The 23,583-nt window shown below is 29.5% G+C and overlaps 3 protein-coding genes across 4 annotated transcripts; 2 read left to right on the top strand and 1 right to left on the bottom strand.

Annotated features, from left to right (window-relative positions):
• The first annotated feature begins 1,841 nt into the window (after positions 1-1,841).
• Positions 1,842-10,836, top strand: LOC132941211 (activating transcription factor 7-interacting protein 2-like). Of its 2 annotated transcripts, XM_061009154.1 has the most exons (5): positions 1,842-2,282; positions 2,386-2,747; positions 7,050-7,433; positions 9,551-9,798; positions 9,862-10,836. In XM_061009154.1, exons 3-5 carry the CDS (start codon positions 7,060-7,062, stop codon positions 10,593-10,595), a joined length of 1,356 nt encoding a protein of 451 aa, XP_060865137.1. In that variant the 5' UTR covers positions 1,842-2,282; positions 2,386-2,747; positions 7,050-7,059; the 3' UTR covers positions 10,596-10,836. The 2 variants fall into 2 exon arrangements, with proteins under 2 accessions (XP_060865137.1, XP_060865136.1); XM_061009153.1 differs by having other exon boundaries at positions 1,847-2,282; positions 9,551-10,836.
• A 144-nt stretch (positions 10,837-10,980) lies between these two features.
• LOC132941212 (uncharacterized) lies at positions 10,981-15,394 on the top strand. Its single transcript, XM_061009155.1, has 2 exons — positions 10,981-12,363; positions 14,379-15,394. The coding sequence occupies exons 1-2, from the start codon at positions 12,035-12,037 to the stop codon at positions 15,304-15,306; spliced, it is 1,257 nt and encodes a 418-aa protein (XP_060865138.1). The 5' UTR covers positions 10,981-12,034; the 3' UTR covers positions 15,307-15,394.
• LOC132941213 (uncharacterized) lies at positions 12,696-14,100 on the bottom strand. Its single transcript, XM_061009156.1, has 2 exons — positions 13,582-14,100; positions 12,696-13,477 (listed from the first exon to the last, which is right to left on the bottom strand). The coding sequence occupies exons 1-2, from the start codon at positions 13,710-13,712 to the stop codon at positions 12,850-12,852; spliced, it is 759 nt and encodes a 252-aa protein (XP_060865139.1). The 5' UTR covers positions 13,713-14,100; the 3' UTR covers positions 12,696-12,849.
• Positions 15,395-23,583: the final 8,189 nt, after the last annotated feature.

Genomic DNA, 23,583 nt, shown 5'->3' with positions numbered 1-23,583 from the left:
TACACTAAAATGTCGCCATTTGTTTGGCATAAATGCATAAAAGTGTTTTTGCATGCTTTAATATGATAGTACTTAAAAAAAATTGCTCAAACTTAATTTGCAAGTTTTTAGTGGAAAAACTTCAGTATCAAACATAGTGTTGTGAGTAGTGACCCACAACACCTTGCCAATATTTGGCAATTTTAAATTGTTCTGTGCCAATATTGTTACCGCGGTATCAAAGCGCCAGCCGTCGGCAGCTGTGCGCCCCCCTCCGTCTTTATCATTGTGTACACACGCGATCACCGTCGACCTCCATCGTTTTTACTATTGTTTACTGTTCTATGTTTTTACCTCCGACCGACGCGTAAATGCGTAATACGCGACAAAGCCGACACGCGTTCGCGCTTCTTTAATTCTTTCTGTTTTCGGACGAACATCATCACGATCAATGCCTACACCGACATTACAAAGTTTAACGACGCGTAAAACCACGTTTTTCCCAAGTTTCTCAATAATTTATTTTATGTAAAGCGCCGACGCCAGTCGTGGCGCAACTTATGTAATAATAATCTTACCAGTATACCGACTAGTGATGAGCGTAAAATCACGTCGGCGTTAATTTGTCACCGCGACAACAGTGTCGGCGTTTCGCTGTTAGTCACTGCGACAATTGCGAAAATTAATGGTGACTATAGTGTTTTTAGAGGTTGGCACGATACGGTGTAGTGTGAAACCGGCTGTTGTCGCGGTGACAAACTAAACAGTGACGTGATTTTACGATCATCGCTAAATTCTAGTATACACTAGCTATGATGGTTATTGGTTACTGAATAACTTGAATATATATTATGCAAAACAAATGGTGACCAGTCACCATTGAAAGTCACGGTGGCTTTAAAGTAGCTGTCACCATTGTCACGGTGACCAAATGTTTTCACCGTTAACCATTTCTAATACCGACATATTAAATTGATTATTTAAAACAAATACAGGCATTCAGCCATTGATATTTACCATATTTATCACAGGCAATATAAAATAATTATAAAATTTCAATAAAAACCTGCGGATAATTACATTTTTTTCCAAAAAAAAAAAAAATAAGGAATACCTAGTACCTACAGTGGAAGTTTAAAGGTTTATTAATATTTTAGAAAACAATTGAATCATTTTTTTTGCGGGGGCGGGGGCTCAGCCAAGGAAGTTTTTTACCAAGAATAAGGAAGTTATAAGTTAATGTTATATCCCCGGACATGATTTATGCGCGGCGTTATCACTGTTATCAGTTATCAGATTTAAATAAATACCTAATTATCAATTTATAATTATTCGCATACGAGTTGGATAACCTAACCTATGCGACTTGCAAAATAATAAATGCATGCTCTGGCGCTTTGCCAACTTTTAAAGGAAGAAATAACAAGTCTCAAGACTTTTACAATTGTTACCCAATAACCAAGCGTAGGTATGGTCTATTATTCTATTTCGTTATAATATTTGTCAGTACATTAAATGTCATTTTCATATTAATAATTCATTTTTATATACATAATCACATTAACATTAAAATACACATTAACATAACATTTGAATTCATATTCAAATTATTAACTAATATATAAAAATCAATAATTCAAATTTACGCGGTATTCGATATCAATTAAATTGATTTAAATCTGATAACTGATAACAGTGTTAACGCCGCGCATAAATCACAAGTCCCCGCGCATATCGTGTTCGGGGATATAATTTTTATTTTTTACGCATTACATACCCGGACTCAGTGTCCTGGTCTCTAGCCACGGGCATCAGTTAATCTAGCCACAGCGAAGTTTACCAGCCACGGTTTAAGATACCCAGATACCAGCGTCGCTATAGCCATAGAATAATTATATAGCAGTGGGACCATTGCGAAAATTATTTACAGTGATGTCCGCGTTGCCACCCGCTCGCTACCGCTCGGACAAAAAAAAACGAAAATATCGTTACTAGTATATCACCACTAGTTTAGTGATAAATATGCGACGAGTAATGACACGCATGCGTAATAGAAATAAGTCACCTGGCGAAGTGGCGACTCGTCCTTAAAATTTGATTTACTGGTGTGAACAAAAATTGGGACATTTACATGGATAATATTATCTATGGATATTTGGACCATATTATTATCATGATAGCAGTAATTTTTTGTGTATGTTCAATGGTTTTATGCATGCTTAGTGGCGACATCAGGGCCGAGCGGACAAACCAAATTGGCTTCTAGATTTTAATTCATAGGCCGTAGCTCTATCCAATTCCATGTACGTAATAATTTAATTCATACTGTCATAGACAGTCCCGTATTTTAATTCGTGATTAGTGTATATACTATCTTTAATCGTGATTATGTTTGTTTTTGTTCAGCCAAATTTTGGACAAAGCTGCGAATCATATTTCAAAATTGTCAAAACCAAGATCTATTCACTGACTAATCCACTGACCACTAAAGAAAATATTTACTGCCCACCGGACCACAGTAGAGTAGTAGAGATAGCTGTGCTCCGTGGCTGTGTTGACTGCTTACATTTATCTTTTCTATGGTTTATATATAAACACTATGCAGAGTGGTCATTTCCACTTTAATTCACGGGCAGCGGTGATAATTATTGATGATCTATCATCATACTGTGGTGGTCAAAATCGTCTGTAAGCACCTGTCTGTATTGCTTTTTCTGCAGTACATCTCCATCGGTTTTTATCATCGTCGTGGTCCCAGACAGTCTGAGGTAAATAAATAATAGGTATAATATTATAATTGTTTAGATAGGTTTATTATATTTACTATGCAATATTTAATTGAATCCTTACGCTTAGTATTAGGTTTTTTACCGCATCATAATTTGCTGATTCTATACCCTGTTTCAAAAGAGAAGACACCAGATTTACGTAAGAGTACCGGTTTTGCTTGTGACCGCCTGGTTTCTTCTCTTTTGGAACCAGGTATATGTACCTAGCTAATACTTATATCAGATATATACACCCATTATAAATTGTTTTCTGTTTGAATTATAATTTCCATTGAATTGTTATATAGTCTACCTACATTTAACTCTATAGAAATTACTAATTACTATTGTTGCTGATATAATATATGTATTCTATTTAAATGTCAATATGTTGGTGACCAATTAAATCAATTCAGTGTGTCGCGACAGTGGAGTACCAATTTACATAATATTCGTGGGAACTAAATCCTTTAATCTCTTACAATTATTTTTAAAATGGTACAAATGTTTGTACTTAAATTGAAGTTGGTCTAATTTACTGATTTGGGGCCACAGCAGCCATAGCATGGGCAAACAAAGTCCGAATGGGTTGAAACTCCACAAGGGCCATTATAATACCCCCATACAACTCCCTACCAAATTCCGTCGAATTTTACCTCCGGGTTACTTGTCGCAAAAATATCACAAACCTAAAAACTTAACGAAAAATTATTTTTTTTTTAAATACATTTATTAGAATATATTCAATCTGTAACGGTTATAATAAGCATATGAGCGTAAACAAAACTAAAATAATTATACATGACTTGAAGTCTTAACTGCTACCTAGCAGTAACACTCAAATAATATTTATTGAAATTAAAAAATAAGTCTCATATTTTTCTTGCATTCTCATTTATTAATATTGCAAGAATTAACACAGCCAATAATTAATATTTTAATAGTTGTACACATTTATCATTCATTGAGATTAAGTTACTCTGGAGTTTGAACACCTGTCACCTATATATGATTTTTAAATGCCCTAAACTTGGTTTTATATAATTTGTCTACGCAATAAAAGTTATATAATAATATGCTATTGTTAAAGAAAATGCCTAATAGACAATAATAATATAATAATAATAGTTTATTGTCAATATAATATTTTACAAAAAGATAAAAAAGGCTAAAATAAAACAATTATTGACGTCGCCCCAAAAGCTTAGCTTGTGGTGGGTGCAGCAAGTTCAATACAACACAAATATATTACATACATTATTTTAATATACATATAATATTTGATATTCTATTATTATTTACGTATTACATAGGTATAGAATAAACATTTCATATTATAGATTATTATCATTATAAAAATACAACTTAAAGTATTTTTTTTTTTCTATAATGTAACATACTAGTTAAGATTTTGATGTAGATTTATAAAAATTTTATAATTATATTTATTTTTAAATGATTTTAAATTAATGTTAAGCTTAATACATAAACAAATACCAACATTGAAAACCATTTTTCTACCAAATTCTTTATTGGTTACTGGGTTATTCAGATTTACAGTTTGTTTCATGCGTGTTTGATAGCTATGTGACGGGTAATATTCTTTTAGATATATGTTAAAAATATAATTAAGGATATTACATATATTCAAGTCATTTAGGTTTCTCACATTGAATGTCCTTTATAGGTCATCTATATGGAAATCATACGGTTTTAATAGTATACATTTCAACAGTGAGTTTAATGTATTAATAAGCGGATTCATATTTTTTTTCCATATCGCTTAAATGGTTTTCAACGTCATTTACTTTATCAATTACATTATCTAGATTGGAATTGAAGTCATCGATTTTATCTGAACAAAAATTTATAGATTTTTCAATAGATGTAACCGTAGTAACCAAATTTTCAATTTTTGATAAAATTAGACGCTATATCTGTTTTGACAAGACTTAGGCAATCTATAGATTCATCTTTAACTGAAGATGAGTTTGTATTATTTTTTCTTACTGTAAAATTTGGTAAGGAGCATTCAGCACATTTCCATATAATAATACAATACAAGCATAGGCGTGCGCAGACTTTGTCCGCAGGGGGGGGGCCCTTAAAAATGTCTGAACCAAAGGTTCTTGTACTAATGACTACCGTAAAAAGGGGTGAATTCGGACAACACCATGTTTTTTTAGTTATCTTATAATTTTAGAATACACGTTTAATAAAAGATAAAAACTGATACCTTACATTAATATCTATTGTAACCTCCATGGAAAATAATATTTATTGATGACATAATAGTGTCATAGTACATGTTATGGAGTTAAATACAAAATATTATATTTTTGTATTTTTAAATTACATAACTACATTGACTACTGTAGCACAACAGCAAATAGAAATATTTGATTGCGGTTTTCGATTACCCGTTAACTTGTCTGTGTTAATTAGTAATTGCATTGATTTTATAATATACTATAAAATCAATGGTAATTGGTACCTATATGTGCAAATTGTTAAGTAACTTGATCTCACACTGTAGTGTTAAATCGTCCTAATTATTACCAAACGTGGGTGACTTCGGACAACACATTAACTATGCCCAGATCATATGTCAACAATGTAGGAGGTCCTCCGTATATAAGAATTATAATCCTAATGTTATTTAAAATGTCGTTAATGGTGTTAGTTATAAAAAAATGACAACACAATAAGTAAAAACAGAAAAGTAAAAAATAAATTTTAAGTTGATATGTTTATAGAAAAGTAAATAATTTTTTTTTTAGAATATTTTATAAATATGTTGTATTTTTGATAAATGTGTGGGGTTTTTTTATTTCAATTCATTACATTTTTTTTTTAAATATCTATATTGTCCGAAGTCACCCATTGTAATTATAACATCAGTTTTTAATGAAATCTAATAGATAAGTGTGAACTTTAATGACCTTAATGATTATTTTTCTGCTATATGATCTTCTTTTCACTCATTATAATAGTATTTTATTTACTAGTTATGTATAATATGTAAAAGTTTAATGTAGATACCTACTAAATAAGAAAATATTCTGTTTTTTTAGGTCTAAAATAATCGTTATTTGTAATTACCATTTTAACTAACTTATGTGGTATGTAATATTATCTACAAGTTACAACTGTGAAATAATTGATATATTAATAACTTAATTACATTTATTCACGGATATCTATACTATGAGATTCAAACTGGCTTCACTTTTTTCATTTAAAATGTAAAAATGTTCGCTATCTAGTATAGCTTAGATATCTAAATATTTATTAAAGAAAATGCCAGGTGCTGCCCTCCCCCCCCCCCCCATGTGCACGCCTATGAATACAAGTACTATTTTTTATAAGAAGTAAATTTGAAAATAATGTCTAACCCTCATAATTAATTTCCAAACCCAAGTGATGCAACGTTGGGCACCCAAAATTGACACTTATTACATTGTAAATATACTACAGGTACAACTGATTTTCATTTATTGATATCTCGTAAAATAAGTTGCTCAACCCTTTTATTATTATTATATTATGTTAAGACACATTATTATGAAGGCAAATTCCCAAATAATTTAATGCTCTAAAAACATATTAATAATTATGTATATGAGCAGTTGTCATAAGAATGCTACATTCAAAATTAAAAAAAATCTTAATAATGGCAAACCTTAGCCCATGACAAATCTTTAATTTTAATTGTAAATTCAAGGGTTTTAGAGCAAATCAGCAGTTTTCCTGAACGACGGCGCGTGATTTTTGTGATCCGATTATGTGAATAAATTACTGATTTGTGTTATAACAGCTTGGGTTTTTGTGGTAGGAACTTTAAATTTTCAAAGTATTTAAATACGGTACAACTAATACCGTGTAAAAAATTTCATAATTTTTCGTTAAGTTTTTAGGTTTGTGATATTTTTGCGACAAGTAACCCGGAGGTAAAATTTAACGGGGCAACCTGGAATTTGGTAGGGAGTTGTATGGAGGTATTATTATGGCCCTTGTGGAGTTTCAACCCATTCGGACTTTGTTTGCCCATGCTATGGCTGCTGTGGCCCCAAATCAGTAAATCAGCAGATCAGTAAATTAGGCAGTACCCTTAAATTGTGTAATATACTGTTTACTGGTCTACGGCTTGGTTACATTTTATCATAGGAATACAAAATAGATACATATCCTTGTTAACATTATCTTTGTATTATTAATTATCAAGCAGCATAATACCTACTTATTTGTTTTATAAATTTGTACTTTTATCGGCTAATTTATTATTATATTTTTAATTTTCAGTAAAACCAAAATGAATAATCATAAGTCAGATAAAGTCAAAAAGACAAAAGACAAAAAAAAAGTACCTCAAATAGGTATTGAACTAGATGGCAGTTTAATTAAAGTTTCACCATCAATCTTAAATAATATTATAGAAAGTGAATGCATCAACTTTATGTTGGAAAATCACACCAAGAAGGATATTATTGGCCTAAATGATTTGATTAATGTTCAGAATTGGAAAAAAAAATATAAAAAATTGGAGACTCAAGCCAGAATGTTAGATAGTATTGCAAATCGCTTGAAGAGAGATTTAGAAACAGATAAGTTTGCACAACCATTGAGGTGTCTTTCTGCTTCGGTTAATCAACATGTTATAGTTACATTGAACATCAAAGCGAAAATGTAAGATATGTATAAAAAATAAAATCTATTTTAAATAATTTGTTGGTTTTTTTACCAAATTCAATTTTGAGCCATGAATGTATTGATTTTATAAAGATGTGTGAGTTTTTTTTTCTATTTGTCATCACTCATTACCTTTTGGTTTAGTAATAATACATTGATTTTCAACTTAGGCCATGGCTTCTGGTAGCAAACTGGAGCTAGTTGGTACTTAGGTGGGTTAATAGTAAAAATTTCATGTTAACTGAAAACAATTTTTTTTATGCAAAACCAGATATGAAAATATCAATTTTGTTTTTTTTTGAGAAACTAAACTTTAGATTCATGAATTTTTCATTAAAAGTTTAAATAAGTTTTATATACATGATTAAATAATTTACTTTTTTTGAGATTTTTTCAATTTTTAATTTTTTTTAGTTTTTTTCTATAGATGACAATACAATTTTTCACTCTCTTAAAAAGCTTGACAATTTAATAAGAAGTTTCCCATAATTTGTGCATTTACCAATTAAAAAGTACTGTAAATACTTTGTTTCAATATTAATTAAGCCTAAACTTAAAATTATTGATGAAATTTGTCAAATTTATAAAACTCGCAAATTATTTTGTAGTTGAAAATTATAAAATTTTTAACATTCATACCTAAGTTTAGAAAATTTAATTCAAGGTTCCTCATAACTTGTTATTATAGGAATTTAAAAAAAAGTTGATGATGTAATATTGACTTTTTGATCTATTTATAGGCATAAGAAAATTTCAACTTATTAAGTTATTTTTTAATTATTGTCGAAGAAAGAATTTTTGCTTATCAAAAAGTTTGAAAATATATACTATGTTCCTCATGAGTTGTTGTTATAGCTATTTAAAAATATTAAAGATAGGTAAAGGCACAATTTTTTTTTTTTTAAGTATTTGAAATAAATACAAGATTTCTCAGAAGTAGTTCATACCAAGGCTGGGCAAGTTAATGATTTTTTTTAACTCAGTTAAGTTAAGTTAATGTGCATCAATAACAACAAGTTAAAAGTTAATACACACTTTATGTTAACTTTTTATTAAGTTAAAATAAAGTTAATTTGTTTATATAACGCTAGCAAACTTAATTTTTTTAAGTTAAATAAATTAACTTAACTTACTTCTTAAAATGAAAAATGAATTCGTTAATTTCACATTAATTAAAAAATAAATTTAGTGAGTTAGCAGTTAAGCTAATGAAAAGCTAAAAGTAACTAGTTAAAAAGTTAAAATTAAATTAACTAATTAACTTAACTTTAACTTTTTAACTTGTTAATACCCAGCCTTGTTCATACCATACTATTTTTCAAATAAGAGAGCAGTTTGCCGCGCATCATTATCCGATTTGGCCAGAAACACGCCTCTACCAGTAATTGCTGCTGTAAATGCCAGGATATGCGCGAGTTTCGACCAATTTTCGTCCGCCGCCCGGTGTATTCTTATTTAAAATAGAGTTTATAACCAAATATCTAAATATATGTAAATTCAGTTTTTTTTTTATCCGCATTTTATTTAAGAGTACCAAATTTGTACCCACTGAGTTTTAATAACTTTATTTTACTTATTGTTCTATATTGTAACAGTAAATTGTATTATAAAAATATAAAAATAAAGATTTTTTGTTGTAATTTAAAAATTGTAGTTTTGGGTACTTGAAACTTTAAAATATATATTTTATTCTCACAATGAAATTTTTAAATGCAAGGTTTTTGCTAATAATTAATTCAACTTATTGTATTCGTAATCGTAATATAAATCACTTTAATATTTCATCAAATATGCTTGTTCATATAGGCGGTCAGATTGCGAAGGCTTTTTATCAGAATATCATTGAATTCTTATATAACACATGCATTATAGTTACTAATTTGATGAGGTACTATTGACCTCACTGTATGTACAGTTCCTTACTCTCTCTCTTTTTAAAATTTTAATTTAGTAAAAATATTAATTTTTTTTCTAATATTTATATTGGTAATCGTGAATTTAAAAGTAACTTCACTTGTTAATTAGTTTTATCATACATAAACAAATTGTTTAATGTGTCCATAATCAATTCAATATATAATATTATAGTTACTAAATAGTATTTTATATTTTAGGGCCAGGGATGCACTTCAGAAGAATTCTAAGAAGATATATCAAATATTTACAATATCAGATAGTGAAGATGATGTCATAATAACTGATACGTCAAATATCAAATCAATACAAACTAAAAAAGAAAATATTATTGATTTGATTGATTTAGATAATGATACCCAAAACTTGGAGACTAAAAATAAACCAGCTCCGAAATCGAAAACAAATTGTAAATCATATAGTGAAGATGATCCTGTCATAATAACTGGTACGTCAAATATCAAATCAATACAAACTAAAAAAGAAAATATTATTGATTTGATTGATTTAGATAATGATACCCAAAACTTGAAGGTTAAAGTTAAGCCAGCTTCAAAATCAAAAACAAATGTTTCTATACCTGATCTTAAAACCAATGGTAATAATAAAGTACTGCCAATTAATATTGAAGCCGGCAAAACTTTAAGTCGTGGAGAATTTTTATCCACAACTATACATAAACGGAAACCTGGGCCAAAATCAAAAACAATGTTTGTTGGTGATATGGTTCCTTTTAATGCTGAAAATGAGGAAACTCCTGCAAAAAAAATGCGTTTAAATGAGTGTGAAGTTATTAATAACAAAGAATCAAATACAATAAATTTGTTAAATTGTAATTCAGTAAAGGAATCAAAAGTTCCTGAGAAGTATTTCCTTAGTTTAAAGTATCCACCACCTTATCCCTTAATACCACCACATAATAATGAACCTTCATGGAAAAACGTGCCACCGAAACCTAATATGACAATTAAGGTTTTAGGAAATAAAGTGACTTTAACTTGGGACTTGAATTTGACTTGGCAGACGGCAAAGATCAAAATGTATGAACTATTTGTATGCCAAGAATCAGATGCACCTCCAAACACCTCTATGTGGAAAAAAAAGGGCAATATAGACGCAGATTTGTTGCCTATGGCTTGTGAACTAGAAATGTTTGATTTAGGACATATTTACTATTTTGCTCTAAGAGCGGTGGATGTCCACGACAGACGTGCACCTTGTGCAATTCAAAAAACTAAGATTTAGAATTTAAGTTATCAATTTACGATAAGTATTTTATTATAACTAAAATGGTATTATCCAATGGGTTAAATATTGTAAATTATTAATTTACAACAGTTTATAAATCTTTTTTCTCAATAATTTAATGATGAGTAGATGTATATTTTTTAATTGTAAGCTATTATAACTTACTGAATTTGATTGTGAACTTTTATATATTGATATCTTTAGTTTGAATATAATAAATACAAGATCTGATATTACATATTATAAGTACTTTTTATTTTCGTAATACTATTTTTTAAGACTTCTAACCATAGCCGCACATAGTGGGGTGCTTGGGGGTGCTTACCACCTCCAAACTTCAAATTAGCACCCCAATTTAATCTGAGCGCACGGCAGTGCGCCAGGCCAAGTTCCAGCAATGCCAGTGTATCTTTATACGAACCAATTTGCCCAGTTTTTCTAACCCATATATCTGTTTCCTCTTAAGATAAACTTTTGAAATTTAAAACACAGTTTAATCTCGAGTAGCTTAGGACGCTGTAAGAAAATGAGCCCTTAATATTGTGCCATTTCAAAATGGGAGGATTTCAAAACTTGCAATATTGCTACTGACTCACTCACTCACTAATCATCAAAATTATAAGACACTTACCGTATAGGTAGAAACGAGAAATTTGGCTCAAAGGTAGGTTTTACAGTGTAACTAAAGGGAAAAATCTAAAATTGAAATTTTTTCAAAATTAATGCAGCTTTAGAGAAAGAATTTCTAAACGTATGAAGTGGCGCGCTTATCATGCATAAACGTTTTCTTTTAAACAGCATTACAATATGGTAATAAGAAATTGTTTGTAGTTGACATGTATAATAATGTTTTCGTAAATTTATTTTATTCAAATACAAAATGTAATATAATTATTCAAATACAGAATATTTTAATAATATTCGTCGGACGATAATTTTGCGTGATAACGTCATAACTCATAAGAAAACATTGATGAAAAATTGCACTCTTATGAATTGAAAAGTATTATTATCATTATTTTGTACAATACAAAGAAGGAGTTACCGAAATAGCCATTGTTGAATATAACCGTATAAGAACTTTGTATAGGCCAGACTATAAACAATTATTCTATCTAAAAAGTCTCGACGACGAAAAATAAAAGATCGTACTTGGCTATCTTTGCCTGGTATTGACAACGCTCAAGAGTCCAATCTCTCAGCTCCTCGACAAAGACCCAAACGGTCTTAAGGTGTGATTCCTATGGACGCGTCTGCAGACGCGCCGCAGCGCGGCGCGATTAAAATCCCAGTCGCGTTGTCGATTTTTTGGCCGCGCGGCTTGGGTACGGATTCCTATGCTGCCGGACCGCGACGAACCATTTGCTGCGTTTCTCTGTTAGCAACAAGACGTATTTTACAATAGTTCATTTTACAATATCTGTTTCTTTTTCAAAATGTCTTTGAACAAAAAACAAAAGTTAATTTTAAATTTACTTCTTTTACAAGAAGTAGATGAAGAACAAACAATTATCAATAAGGTAATGTTTAACAATTCCAACAAGGCACATGAGATGTTTTTAACTAGGAAAACAGAAGGTGTCTTCAGTATACTCATCGAAAAACATTTATGGAGAGATGAGAGTAAATTTCGGGAATTTTTTAGATTAAGTAGAGATCAATACACGTACGTCTTAAATATAATAGAGAATGATATAACAACTAGTCCAAGTATAAAATTTCCAAAGCCAATATCAGCAGCTGAAAAATTAGCAGTTACGTTAAGGTAAGTCTACTACAATTTAATATAATAATTAATATCTATAAACTTATTTTCCTTTTTTAATTAAATATGACTCTTTATTGGAGTTAAAAAAGTATATTCAGTCTATCACATTGCAAAAATCTATAAAACATCAATTAAAAACAAAAATAAAACTGTTTTATAATAATCTATTAAAAAACCTTTTTATAACAAACATAATAAACTTATTTATGAGAGCTTACAAACCAAAATTAAATTAAATAACAATTTATTTTAAAATTATATAAAAACCTCTTCCTTGATAAAAAAAATTAAACATAATATGTATGTACTTACAAATGAAAATCTTAAATAACAATTTATTTTAAAATTAAATAAAAACCTTTTCCTTGATAAAAAAAATAAACATAATATGTATGTACTTACAAATGAAAATCAAAAATAACAATTTATTTTAAAATTAAATAAACATTTTTTATATCAAATAAATAAAAAAATGTATAGAGTTTATTGATCATAATCTTCTCCATACTGCATCCAATTTTCTCTTGATATTTGATAGTTGTTGGCTACTTCTGGTAAACCTTCTACAGGAACTGGGTGATTATACGTCGTAAATGTTGATTGAGATGACTGTGTACTTGGAGATGATGAATATATTCTGGGTGTTGAATCATTATTAATACCATGATTTTGAAACTCCAAATTATTAACAATGTCAAAAATTTCCTTTTTTGCTTTAATTTTTAAGCTAGTAGAAAAAGTTTTCACTGTTGATGCCATACTCTTGAAAAAAGTATCAATCGGGTCATCCTCCTCAACTTTATTGATAATTTCAAAAATTTTTTTTCTCTCTTCACTCCCTTGTTTTAATACAGAGATCCATTCTTCATTTTGTTTTTGTTTTTTGGGGGGCCATTTTTCAGTGTTACTCTTTCTTTTTTCGGGTACTGAATTAATATTTTCTATATTATCTTCTATAATATCTTCTATGGGCCCCACATAGCCTTGTGATGTAGATGGAATTATTGATGGTGTATTATTCAATTCTTGAACCTCTGAATCTTCTAAAATAGAGTTATTTTCATTTTCACTAGCATACTCATTTGTGTAGGGTTGAATACTGGACAAACATCTACGGAACAATTATTTAAAAATAATATATTATACTGGCGTTCTTTTCATCAAATAAATACACGTGTAAAACAATTTTTTCAAGTAATTTAAAAAAAAACTTACTCTCGTTCATATAAAACAACGTCTAGAAATGATAGTGCATCTGATAATGCCCACTTTGTTGGTTTGCTTAGCGCTGACGATCCCGTTCCTAATTTCCTATTTCTTTTGTGTCTATTGTAAGTATCCTTCATGTTTTTCCATCTTTTTCGACAATCATCAACTGAAATGATAGGTGGGATAATAAGTGGGTCAATAATGGGTGGTGTTAAATTTGAATTCAATGATAAAATATCATTGTATACGAGAAACGATACTGACCGTCTTCGGTCAGTTACTCAGTTGGCCTATGATATTACCAAGTATATTTGATGATATTATTGTGAATAAAGTAATCTATATATATAACCTATTTATGTAGAATCTTTTTTTAAATTTTCAAATATTAGCTATAAAAGTTAAACGTTTTATACATTTTTAACTACAAAATAATTATAACATTTAAATTTGATAAATTTTGTCAAAATTCGAACTTATAATGTTTATAAAAAAAATGTGTGCCTATGTATTTTTAATATTTTTCAACTGTTATTGTAACAGTATGTCAGGAGCCTTGTACTAAATTTTCACGTTTTTTGACCCAACAAAAAAATTTTATTGACATTTCTAAAAAAAAAACTGAAAAAATGGAAAAATGAATATGTGTGTAGAATTATTTAGACTACTTCTCGTGTACACAGACACAAAAAAAAAATAAACACACATCATTGTAAAATCAATACATTCATCGCTTCGCTCAGAATCTAAAAATTAGGTACAATAGTACAATTGTTTATATAATGTACCTATTTATTTTTCAGATATATGGCTACTGGTGAATCATTGAGATCGTTGGCTTTTTCTTTTAGAATATCTCAGAGTTACATTTCTCGTATCATTCAAGTGGTTTTGAAAAGTTTGAGTAAACAACTAACTCCTATTTTGTTAAAATCTCCAACTAAAGAAAATTTAATTCGTGTAGCTGAGAATTTCTGGAATAAATGGAATTTTCCCAATTGTGTGGGTGCCATTGATGGCAAACACATACGAATATTTGCTCCCGGAAAAAGTGGTTCGTTATTTTACAATTACAAAGAATATTTTTCCATTGTGCTTCTTGCAATTGTTGACGCCGATTGCAAATTCATATATGTGGATATTGGATCATATGGCAAGGAAGGAGATAGTGGAATTTTCAACAAATCCATCATCGCAGAAAATATAAGAACCGGAGATTACTTTCCTTCGCCCGGGAAATTGCCAAGTTCAAATGAAATATTACCGTATGTTCATATTGGTGATGAGGCATTTCGTCTGGATCGGCACATGATGCGGCCGTACTCGAGAATTGAAGGTCGAAAAGACTACCAAAAAACTATTTTTAACTATAGATTGTCTCGGGCGAGAAGAACAACTGAAAACAGTTTTGGTATCTTAAGTCAGGTATTCAGAGTTTTTTATACGCCTATTTCTTTGAAAACAGAAACAGTAGATAATTTAGTGTTGTCGGCATGTTGTCTTCATAATCTTCTTCGCGATCGATATTTAGAAAATACAGACAACAATTATTACAACTTTGATGTCAACGAACTTCCACCATCTAGAAATATGACGCCACTTACAAGAACGGGAGGATACGCTAATTTCGAGGGATTTGTTATTCGAGATAAATTTAAAAGTTTTTTTAACAGTCCATTAGGGGCTGTTGAGTGGCAAAATCATCAAGCTCAACTAACAGATACACAGTGAACTATAATGTATTGTTTTGTAAAAAATATTATTTATTTATCTATGTATTTGGTGCCTTATTCGAATAGAAATATAGAAATATATTTAGTATTGTTTGTATGTTAAGCATAAATTATATTTTACATTTTTACATATTTTACATATTTTACATATTTCTCAAAATATCGAACGACGCTGGAAAGATAACCAACCGGTAATACCAGAAATATTTATACACGGTGTAAAATGTAATCTAAAAATAAAATGTACTACAGCGTACAATCTAAATTTAGTTAAATAATAATTTTCACAAAGTAAACAAGTGCAACGCGGCTGAGATTTGAATCGCGCCGCGCCGCGGCGCGTCTGCAGACGCGTCCATAGGAATCACACCTTTACAAGAGAAAATCTACGACACATAAAAAAAAATTAAAAATAACACGTCGTCCACATGCTGAAGCCCGCAAAAATAAATGATATCCCAACAAAATCCTAACGGTGAAAAAAGGGCCAAGTTCCTGACTCCCTTCCAAAAAAGTCGGCCTATCAAAGTAGTGAAATCTACATTGTGGCCAAGTCTGCTATTTTTTAATTCATAACCTCACTGCACTCCTACATTAAAAAGTAACACTCCTTTTTTATTTGTATTGTTTAACACTTGGCCAGCATAAAATATCATTATCGAATGTTCCCACTTATGACTTACGTGGGTAATGGGAAGAAGGGAAATCAGAAAAATGAAAAAGGTTTAGATTTCTTCTCAAAAAAAAAAAGGTGGATAAGTGGATGTCGCTCTGCTGTACAGTAGGCTACAAGTGGGTCACTGTAATGGATGGTGTTAAATTTGAATTCAATGATATAATATCATTGTATAAGAAAAACGATTCTGAGCGAAAACGGTCAGTCAGCCTATGATTTTACCAAGTATATTTGATGATATTATTGTGAATAAAGTAATTTATATATAACCTATTTACGTGGAGCCTTGTTTTAAATTTTCAATCTTTAGCCATAAAAGTTAAACATTTTATACATTTTTAACCACAAAATAATTAATAAATTATAAATTTGATAAATGTTGTCAAAATTTGAACTTTAAATGCTTATAAAAAAAAATTGTGCCTATGTATTTTTAATATTTTTCAACTGCTATTAGAACGATATATCAGGAGCCTTATATTAAATTTTCACGCTTTTTTACCCAACAAATAACAATTTATTGATATTTATAGAAAAAAAAACTAATAAAATTGAAAACTGACAATGTCCGTAAACAGCTCAAAAAGAGTCAAAATATTTTCAACATTTTATGGTGTATAGAAAATGCTAATATGAACATTCAGTGAAATTTTCAAGTATCTACAGTCATTCGTTTTTTAATTACAATAAAATAAGAAAATTGTTACATGAGAAATCGAGTAAATATCAAATGTTGTAAAAATATAAATTTCAGACGCTCATAAAAATTTAATTTAAGTTTCTTCTAGACATTTTTTTTTTTTGATAAAGATAGACAAACTTATGAGTAATCTTATATTACATTTTCAAATCTTAGATTTAAAAAGAAAAATTTTTATGAATTCTCAACTCAAAATAATTTGCTATTTTTCGTGATTTTTCCGTATTTTGTCAAAATTTGAACTTTAAATGCTTATAAATAAAAACTGTGACTAAGGATTTTTAATTTTTTTCATCTGCCTTTGAAACAATAACCTAGGAGCCTTCTATTAAATTTTCAAGTTTTTTTAATCAACAGATAAAATTTTATTGATATTTATAGAAAAAAAAACTAAAAAAATTGAAAACTGACAATGGCCGTAAACAGCTCAAAAAGAGTCAAAATATTTTGTAAATTTTACGGTGTATAGAAAATGCCAATAAAAACATTCAGTCAAAATTTCATGTCCCTACGGTCATTTGTTTTAGAGTTACACCAAAAACCAAAATCGATTTTCTGGAAAACAGATTTTGCGTAAAAATTCCCGTTTTTCCTTAATTTTTCTTTCGTTTTTCACGTCGCTTGTGAAAACTACTGGGAAATTTTTACTTTTGACCCCCCAAAGTACCAACTAGATTCACTTTCCTATCAGAAAAGTTACTATTGAAGAAAATCCAAGCACTTTTACTGTCCTATAAAAGGTGATGACAGGCACAAAAATAAAAAAATAAAAAAAAATAAAAAATTTAAAAAAAAACACACATCATTGTAAAATCAATACATTCATTGCTTCGCTCAGAATCTAAAACAGCGAATACAACATTGCGGCCAAGTCTAGTTTATGCCTCATTCAAATACTGGCCAAGTGTTAAACAGTACAAATAAAAGAGTAGTGTTACTTTTTAGTGTAGGAGTACAGTGAGGACGTGAGGTTATGAATTAAAAAATACCAGACTTGGCCACAATGTAGATTTCACTACTTTGATAGGCCGACTTTTTTGAGAGGGAGTTTGGAACTTGGCCTTTTTCCACCTTTAGGTTTTTGTTGGGATTCAGTATTTCACCAATCATTTATACATTTTTGTGGTTTATTGGTTCGGAATTTTTTTTCCATCACAGATATTGACAACTATTCACGAATTCACGATTAAAACAGTACCTATTGTGTAAATGCACATTTCAGTGTTTCAGTTTTTGTCAAAATATTAAACAATATGCAGCAATCATAATATTATTATAGAAAATTATATTATCTTACGGACTACGGTTCACGATTGGGTACGAAATGTTCTATTTATAACTATGGTTATTACTTGGTTTTTACTAATATAGTTATTTCATCTGCGGGCTTCGCTGAATGAAATAAATTCTGAATGACAAATATTATTATGAGTGTGGTGTCCGTTTTATAAATGTAAAACATAGTAAAAACGGTTTTGCGCCGTTAAGAACCACTCAGTCTATAGTTCAAGTTATGCAACCAAATGTTCCTACTAAAAAGAGAAGAACATTGACTGTGCAACATTGTTTTTAATTTTTCGATATCACAAATACGAAAAAAAAGTTTGTGGTATCACCCGTATTAGACAATACGCGGTAAACCAACTGTCGCCTTACCCTCGTATTCTCTAGTTAATGACACTCTCTAAAGTTAATTAGAATGGCACTGTTAACTCGTTGAGGTACGATGGTAGGCGCTTGTCAATTCTTAGTTCGTTCCTATCTAGTTGAAATGACTCAAAGATTACATATACCTTGGCACTATTCAGTTTAATAAAACTTCATTGACACATAGTACGTATATCCCGGCGCTGTTCCTATAAAAGGTAAGAACGTAAGAATGACTAAAATAATGTTTAACTCGGGTTTTCAGGTCGGAAACACTTTTATTGTATTAAAAACAAACATAAATAAAACACTTAGCAAATTCAGATCGCCTAGCCCGTACTACGATCGGCGTTTCACACGCACGTCGTAGCTACGTCCTCGCCGAATCACTCAGCGACAACGGGGGCCGTGCCTGCGCGTACGGCGGTGTTATATAGAAAATATTATTGTCGCCTCAGCACATTATTGCTTCGCTGGCCTGACCTATGTCAATAATTTACAATTTGAAATATTCCCACCTATATTACATATTTATAAAATAATATTATTTTGACGACTGTCTGCAATATACGACAAGTTCTTATAGTTTAAAAATTGAATATTATTTATTTTTGAGTTTTTCAAACTTAAATAACTTTTTTTTTAGTTTTGATACCGGAAATACCGGAAAAACAATGATGCACAGTAAATGTTCTTATTTTTATAGTAGGAACATTTGGTTGCATAACTTCAAACTTTTTTTTTGAAAACTGTATTGTAAGCGTTAAAAAATATATTTTTGGGATAAAGATGGGCCCCCAAAATCAATGAGCCCCGGGACCGTGCCGCCCTTGCCCCCCCCACCATTAATCCGGTCTTGATAGTATTAGGATGTAAGGTGGTGTTGGGGGCAACGCCCCCCACGGATCTGTGTAACATAAATTATTCCAGCACGCCCTAAATTCATACCCAATGTGCGCCTATGCTACAATCATTGATATAAGCATTTTAAATAGTGAAAAATACTCAAAATTTTGAATTTAATACGTAAATATTTTCAGAAACATCCACAAAATAATTTACAGTAAAAAACAGATATTGAATAACTGCATTATTGAAGAAAAAAGGCCAGCGCCCAGCAGGCTTAGTAAATCACAGGCGCAGAGTAGTAAACAAATACAAGAAAAAAATAATCCATCCAAGAAAAATTAAAAATTGTTTTAAATATAATATTGGCCATTGGGTATAATATACATCACAACTTGATTTAAGTAAACTCCCCACCACGGCACCACGTGGGTTGCCAACAGACAGTATACAACATCAATAATAACAATACATAGGTGATTACGGTATTATAAAATATTGGATTTACCTACAAAATTTAAGTCGCTTAATTCACATTCAATTATTCAGGTTTTATAAATAAATAAATGTTTGACAATTTAACAAAAGGAACTTTTCTACTTTACCGGGCCAAATTCTGACTTCACCATCGTTTTCAGCGTACTTAACTATATAATTTTCAAAAAAAGGGTGCCCGGTAAAGTAGAATTATACCTAAGATTGTAATAATAATTATAGATAGAATCATTGAAATAATAATGAACAATTGTGTGATTTTTGGGGCAAAATGGTTTTCAAATGATAAAAGTGCAAGTAAATTAAGTTGTTATATTGGCCGGTCGAAGCCCTCAGTCAAGTCTTAAGAGGACGCCTCGCCCGCGTATGTTGTCTCCGTCTTAGTGCGTAACATTTCAAATTAAACGCTCAGCCGAACGTGTAGAGCTCCGTTAGTTTAAAAAGTAGAACGAATTTACCTCGCTCTTATAAAATCTAAAGGTAAGATTATTATCTAGGCAACCCCATGGGCTTTTTATCATATTTTAAAGGGAGTTATGAATTGTACAATTTTTTGTAAGTGAATCATAAAATACTTACAACTCGCTTTAAATTAGTTTAAAATTAAAATATATCTAATAAAAACCATGAGGTTGCATTGATAATAATCTTACCTTTAGATGTTATAAGAAGTAAAATTTTTAAATTACAGAGCTACACGTGTTTTGCTGTGCGTACAATTTGTCATGTTACTTGTAAGACGGAACAACACACACGTCCGCTCAAGCTGATTTTCTATAAATTACTAAAAGCTTTTTCTCCTTCAGATACGGTGATTGGCTGTGTATAAAAAATTCTTTGAACTACAGAACTTAAAAATACTTTACTTATAAAAATAGTTTCTAAATTCTTTGCATAGATTTTGTTCAATAGTGTTATTGCATTATTTACATTATTGTGTAATTTATTTTATTATTTATTGATGTATTGGTTTAGATATTTCGATTTCTGTTCGATAAAAACCTATGCCACTGTGGCACAGTTGTTGATTATTATAAATGCTTATAAAAAAATCTTGCACATGTATTTTTAATTAGATATTGTGACAATTTGTGAGGAGCCTTGTATTACATTTTCAAGCTTTTTGACCTAACGAATAAAATTTAATTGACATTTAAAGAAAAAAAACTAAACAATTTTTGTGATTTTTACGAATTATACAAAATTCGAACTTAACGCTCATAAAAAATTATTTTGGGTTTACTCTCAACTTTTTTTTTTAAATTCCACTTACAACAACTTATGAGGAACCTTGCAGTATTACATTTTCAAGTTTCATGACCAAGCGAAAATTTCTTTGTCGACATCAACTTAAAAAAAGGTGGATAAGTGGATGTCGCTCTGCTGTACAGTAGGTTACAAGTGGGTCACTGTAATGGATGGTATTAAATTTGAATTCAATGATATAATATCATTGTATAAGAAAAACGATTCTGAGCGAAAACGGTCAGTCAGCCTATGATTTTACCAAGTATATTTGATGATATTATTGTGAATAAAGTAATTTATATATAACCTATTTACGTGGAGCCTTGTTTTAAATTTTCAATCTTTAGCCATAAAAGTTAAACATTTTATACATTTTTAACCACAAAATAATTAATAAATTATAAATTTGATAAATGTTGTCAAAATTTGAACTTTAAATGCTTATAAAAAAAAATTGTGCCTATGTATTTTTAATATTTTTCAACTGCTATTAGAACGATATATCAGGAGCCTTATATTAAATTTTCACGCTTTTTTACCCAACAAATAACAATTTATTGATATTTATAGAAAAAAAAAACTAATAAAATTGAAAACTGACAATGTCCGTAAACAGCTCAAAAAGAGTCAAAATATTTTCAACATTTTATGGTGTATAGAAAATGCTAATATGAACATTCAGTGAAATTTTCAAGTATCTACAGTCATTCGTTTTTTAATTACAATAAAATAAGAAAATTGTTACATGAGAAATCGAGTAAATATCAAATGTTGTAAAAATATAAATTTCAGACGCTCATAAAAATTTAATTTAAGTTTCTTCTAGACATTTTTTTTTTTGATAAAGATAGACAAACTTATGAGTAATCTTATATTACATTTTCAAATCTTAGATTTAAAAAGAAAAATTTTTATGAATTCTCAACTCGAAATAATTTGCTATTTTTCGTAATTTTTCCGTATTTTGTCAAAATTTGAACTTTAAATGCTTATAAATAAAAACTGTGACTAAGGATTTTTAATTTTTTTCATCTGCCTTTGAAACAATAACCTAGGAGCCTTCTATTAAATTTTCAAGTTTTTTTAATCAACAGATAAAATTTTATTGATATTTATAGAAAAAAAAACTAAAAAAATTGAAAACTGACAATGGCCGTAAACAGCTCAAAAAGAGTCAAAATATTTTGTAAATTTTACGGTGTATAGAAAATGCCAATAAAAACATTCAGTCAAAATTTCATGTCCGTACGGTCATTTGTTTTAGAGTTACACCAAAAACCAAAATCGATTTTCTGGAAAACAGATTTTGCGTAAAAATTCCCGTTTTTTCCTTAATTTTTCTTTCGTTTTTCACGTCGCTTGTGAAAACTACTGGGAAATTTTTTACTTTTGACCCCCCAAAGTACCAACTAGATTCACTTTCCTATCAGAAAAGTTACTATTGAAGAAAATCCAAGCACTTTTACTGTCCTAAAAGGTGATGACAGGCACAAAAATAAAAAAATAAAAAAAAATAAAAAAATTTAAAAAAAAACACACATCATTGTAGAATCAATACATTCATCGCTTCGCTCAGAATCTAAAAAAAATTTCAAAATATTGAATAGAACAAAAGTTATTTCATCTGTCAGTTCTTCCTGTTACATCCTGTGTAATCGTGTCTATGTACTTTAATATTTTTGATCTTCCATAAAAGAAACTTATAAGGAACCTTGTATTAAAATGTGCAACATTTTACAGATTTCTCAAGGCATAATTAGCTCAAAAAAATATTTATAATATTACCATACATGGAAAATGCTAATATAAATATTTGGTGAAAATTCCATGTGTCTACGCCCGGTTATAGTTATTAGATTTTCAGTTACGCTAATTAGTATTTTAGATTCTGAGCGAAGCGATGAATGTATTGATTCTACAATGATGTGTGTTTTTTTTTAAATTTTTTATTTTTTTTTATTTTTTTATTTTTGTGCCTGTCATCACCTTTTATAGGACAGTAAAAGTGCTTGGATTTTCTTCAATAGTAACTTTTCTGATAGGAAAGTGAATCTAGTTGGTACTTTGGGGGGTCAAAAGTAAAAATTTCCCAGTAGTTTTCACAAGCGACGTGAAAAACGAAAGAAAAATTAAGGAAAAACGGGAATTTTTACGCAAAATCTGTTTTCCAGAAAATCGATTTTGGTTTTTGGTGTAACTCTAAAACAAATGACCGTAGGGACATGAAATTTTGACTGAATGTTTTTATTGGCATTTTCTATACACCGTAAAATTTACAAAATATTTTGACTCTTTTTGAGCTGTTTACGGCCATTGTCAGTTTTCAATTTTTTTAGTTTTTTTTTTCTATAAATATCAATAAAATTTTATCTGTTGAGTAAAAAAGCTTGAAAATTTAATACAAGTCTCCTAGGTTATTTTTTCAAAGGCAGATGAAAAAAATTAAAAATCCTTAGTCACAGTTTTTAATTATAAGCATTTAAAGTTCAAATTTTGACAAAATACGGAAAAATCACGAAAAATAGCAAATTATTTTGATGAGAATTCATAAAAATTTTTCTTTTTAAATCTAAGATTTGAAAATGTAATATAAGATTACTCATAAGTTTGTCTATCTTTATCAAAAAAAAAAATGTCTAGAAGAAACTTAAATTAAATTTTTA

Source organism: Metopolophium dirhodum, chromosome 3 (assembly GCF_019925205.1).
Source record: "Metopolophium dirhodum isolate CAU chromosome 3, ASM1992520v1, whole genome shotgun sequence".
Classification (NCBI taxonomy): domain Eukaryota; kingdom Metazoa; phylum Arthropoda; class Insecta; order Hemiptera; family Aphididae; genus Metopolophium; species Metopolophium dirhodum.
This window is presented reverse-complemented; position numbering and strand designations above follow the sequence as displayed.

Coding starts and splice junctions, on each gene's coding strand:
- LOC132941212 (XM_061009155.1), top strand. CDS start 12,035: ATGTCTTTGAACAAAAAACAAAAGTTAATTTTAAATTTACTTCTTTTA. Junction 12,364..14,378: donor AAATTAGCAGTTACGTTAAG/GTAAGTCTACTA, acceptor TTTATTTTTCAG/ATATATGGCTACTGGTGAAT.
- LOC132941211 (XM_061009153.1), top strand. CDS start 7,060: ATGAATAATCATAAGTCAGATAAAGTCAAAAAGACAAAAGACAAAAAA. Junction 7,434..9,550: donor TTGAACATCAAAGCGAAAAT/GTAAGATATGTA, acceptor TTTATATTTTAG/GGCCAGGGATGCACTTCAGA.
- LOC132941213 (XM_061009156.1), bottom strand. CDS start 13,712: ATGAAGGATACTTACAATAGACACAAAAGAAATAGGAAATTAGGAACG. Junction 13,478..13,581: donor GTTGTTTTATATGAACGAGA/GTAAGTTTTTTT, acceptor ATTGTTCCGTAG/ATGTTTGTCCAGTATTCAAC.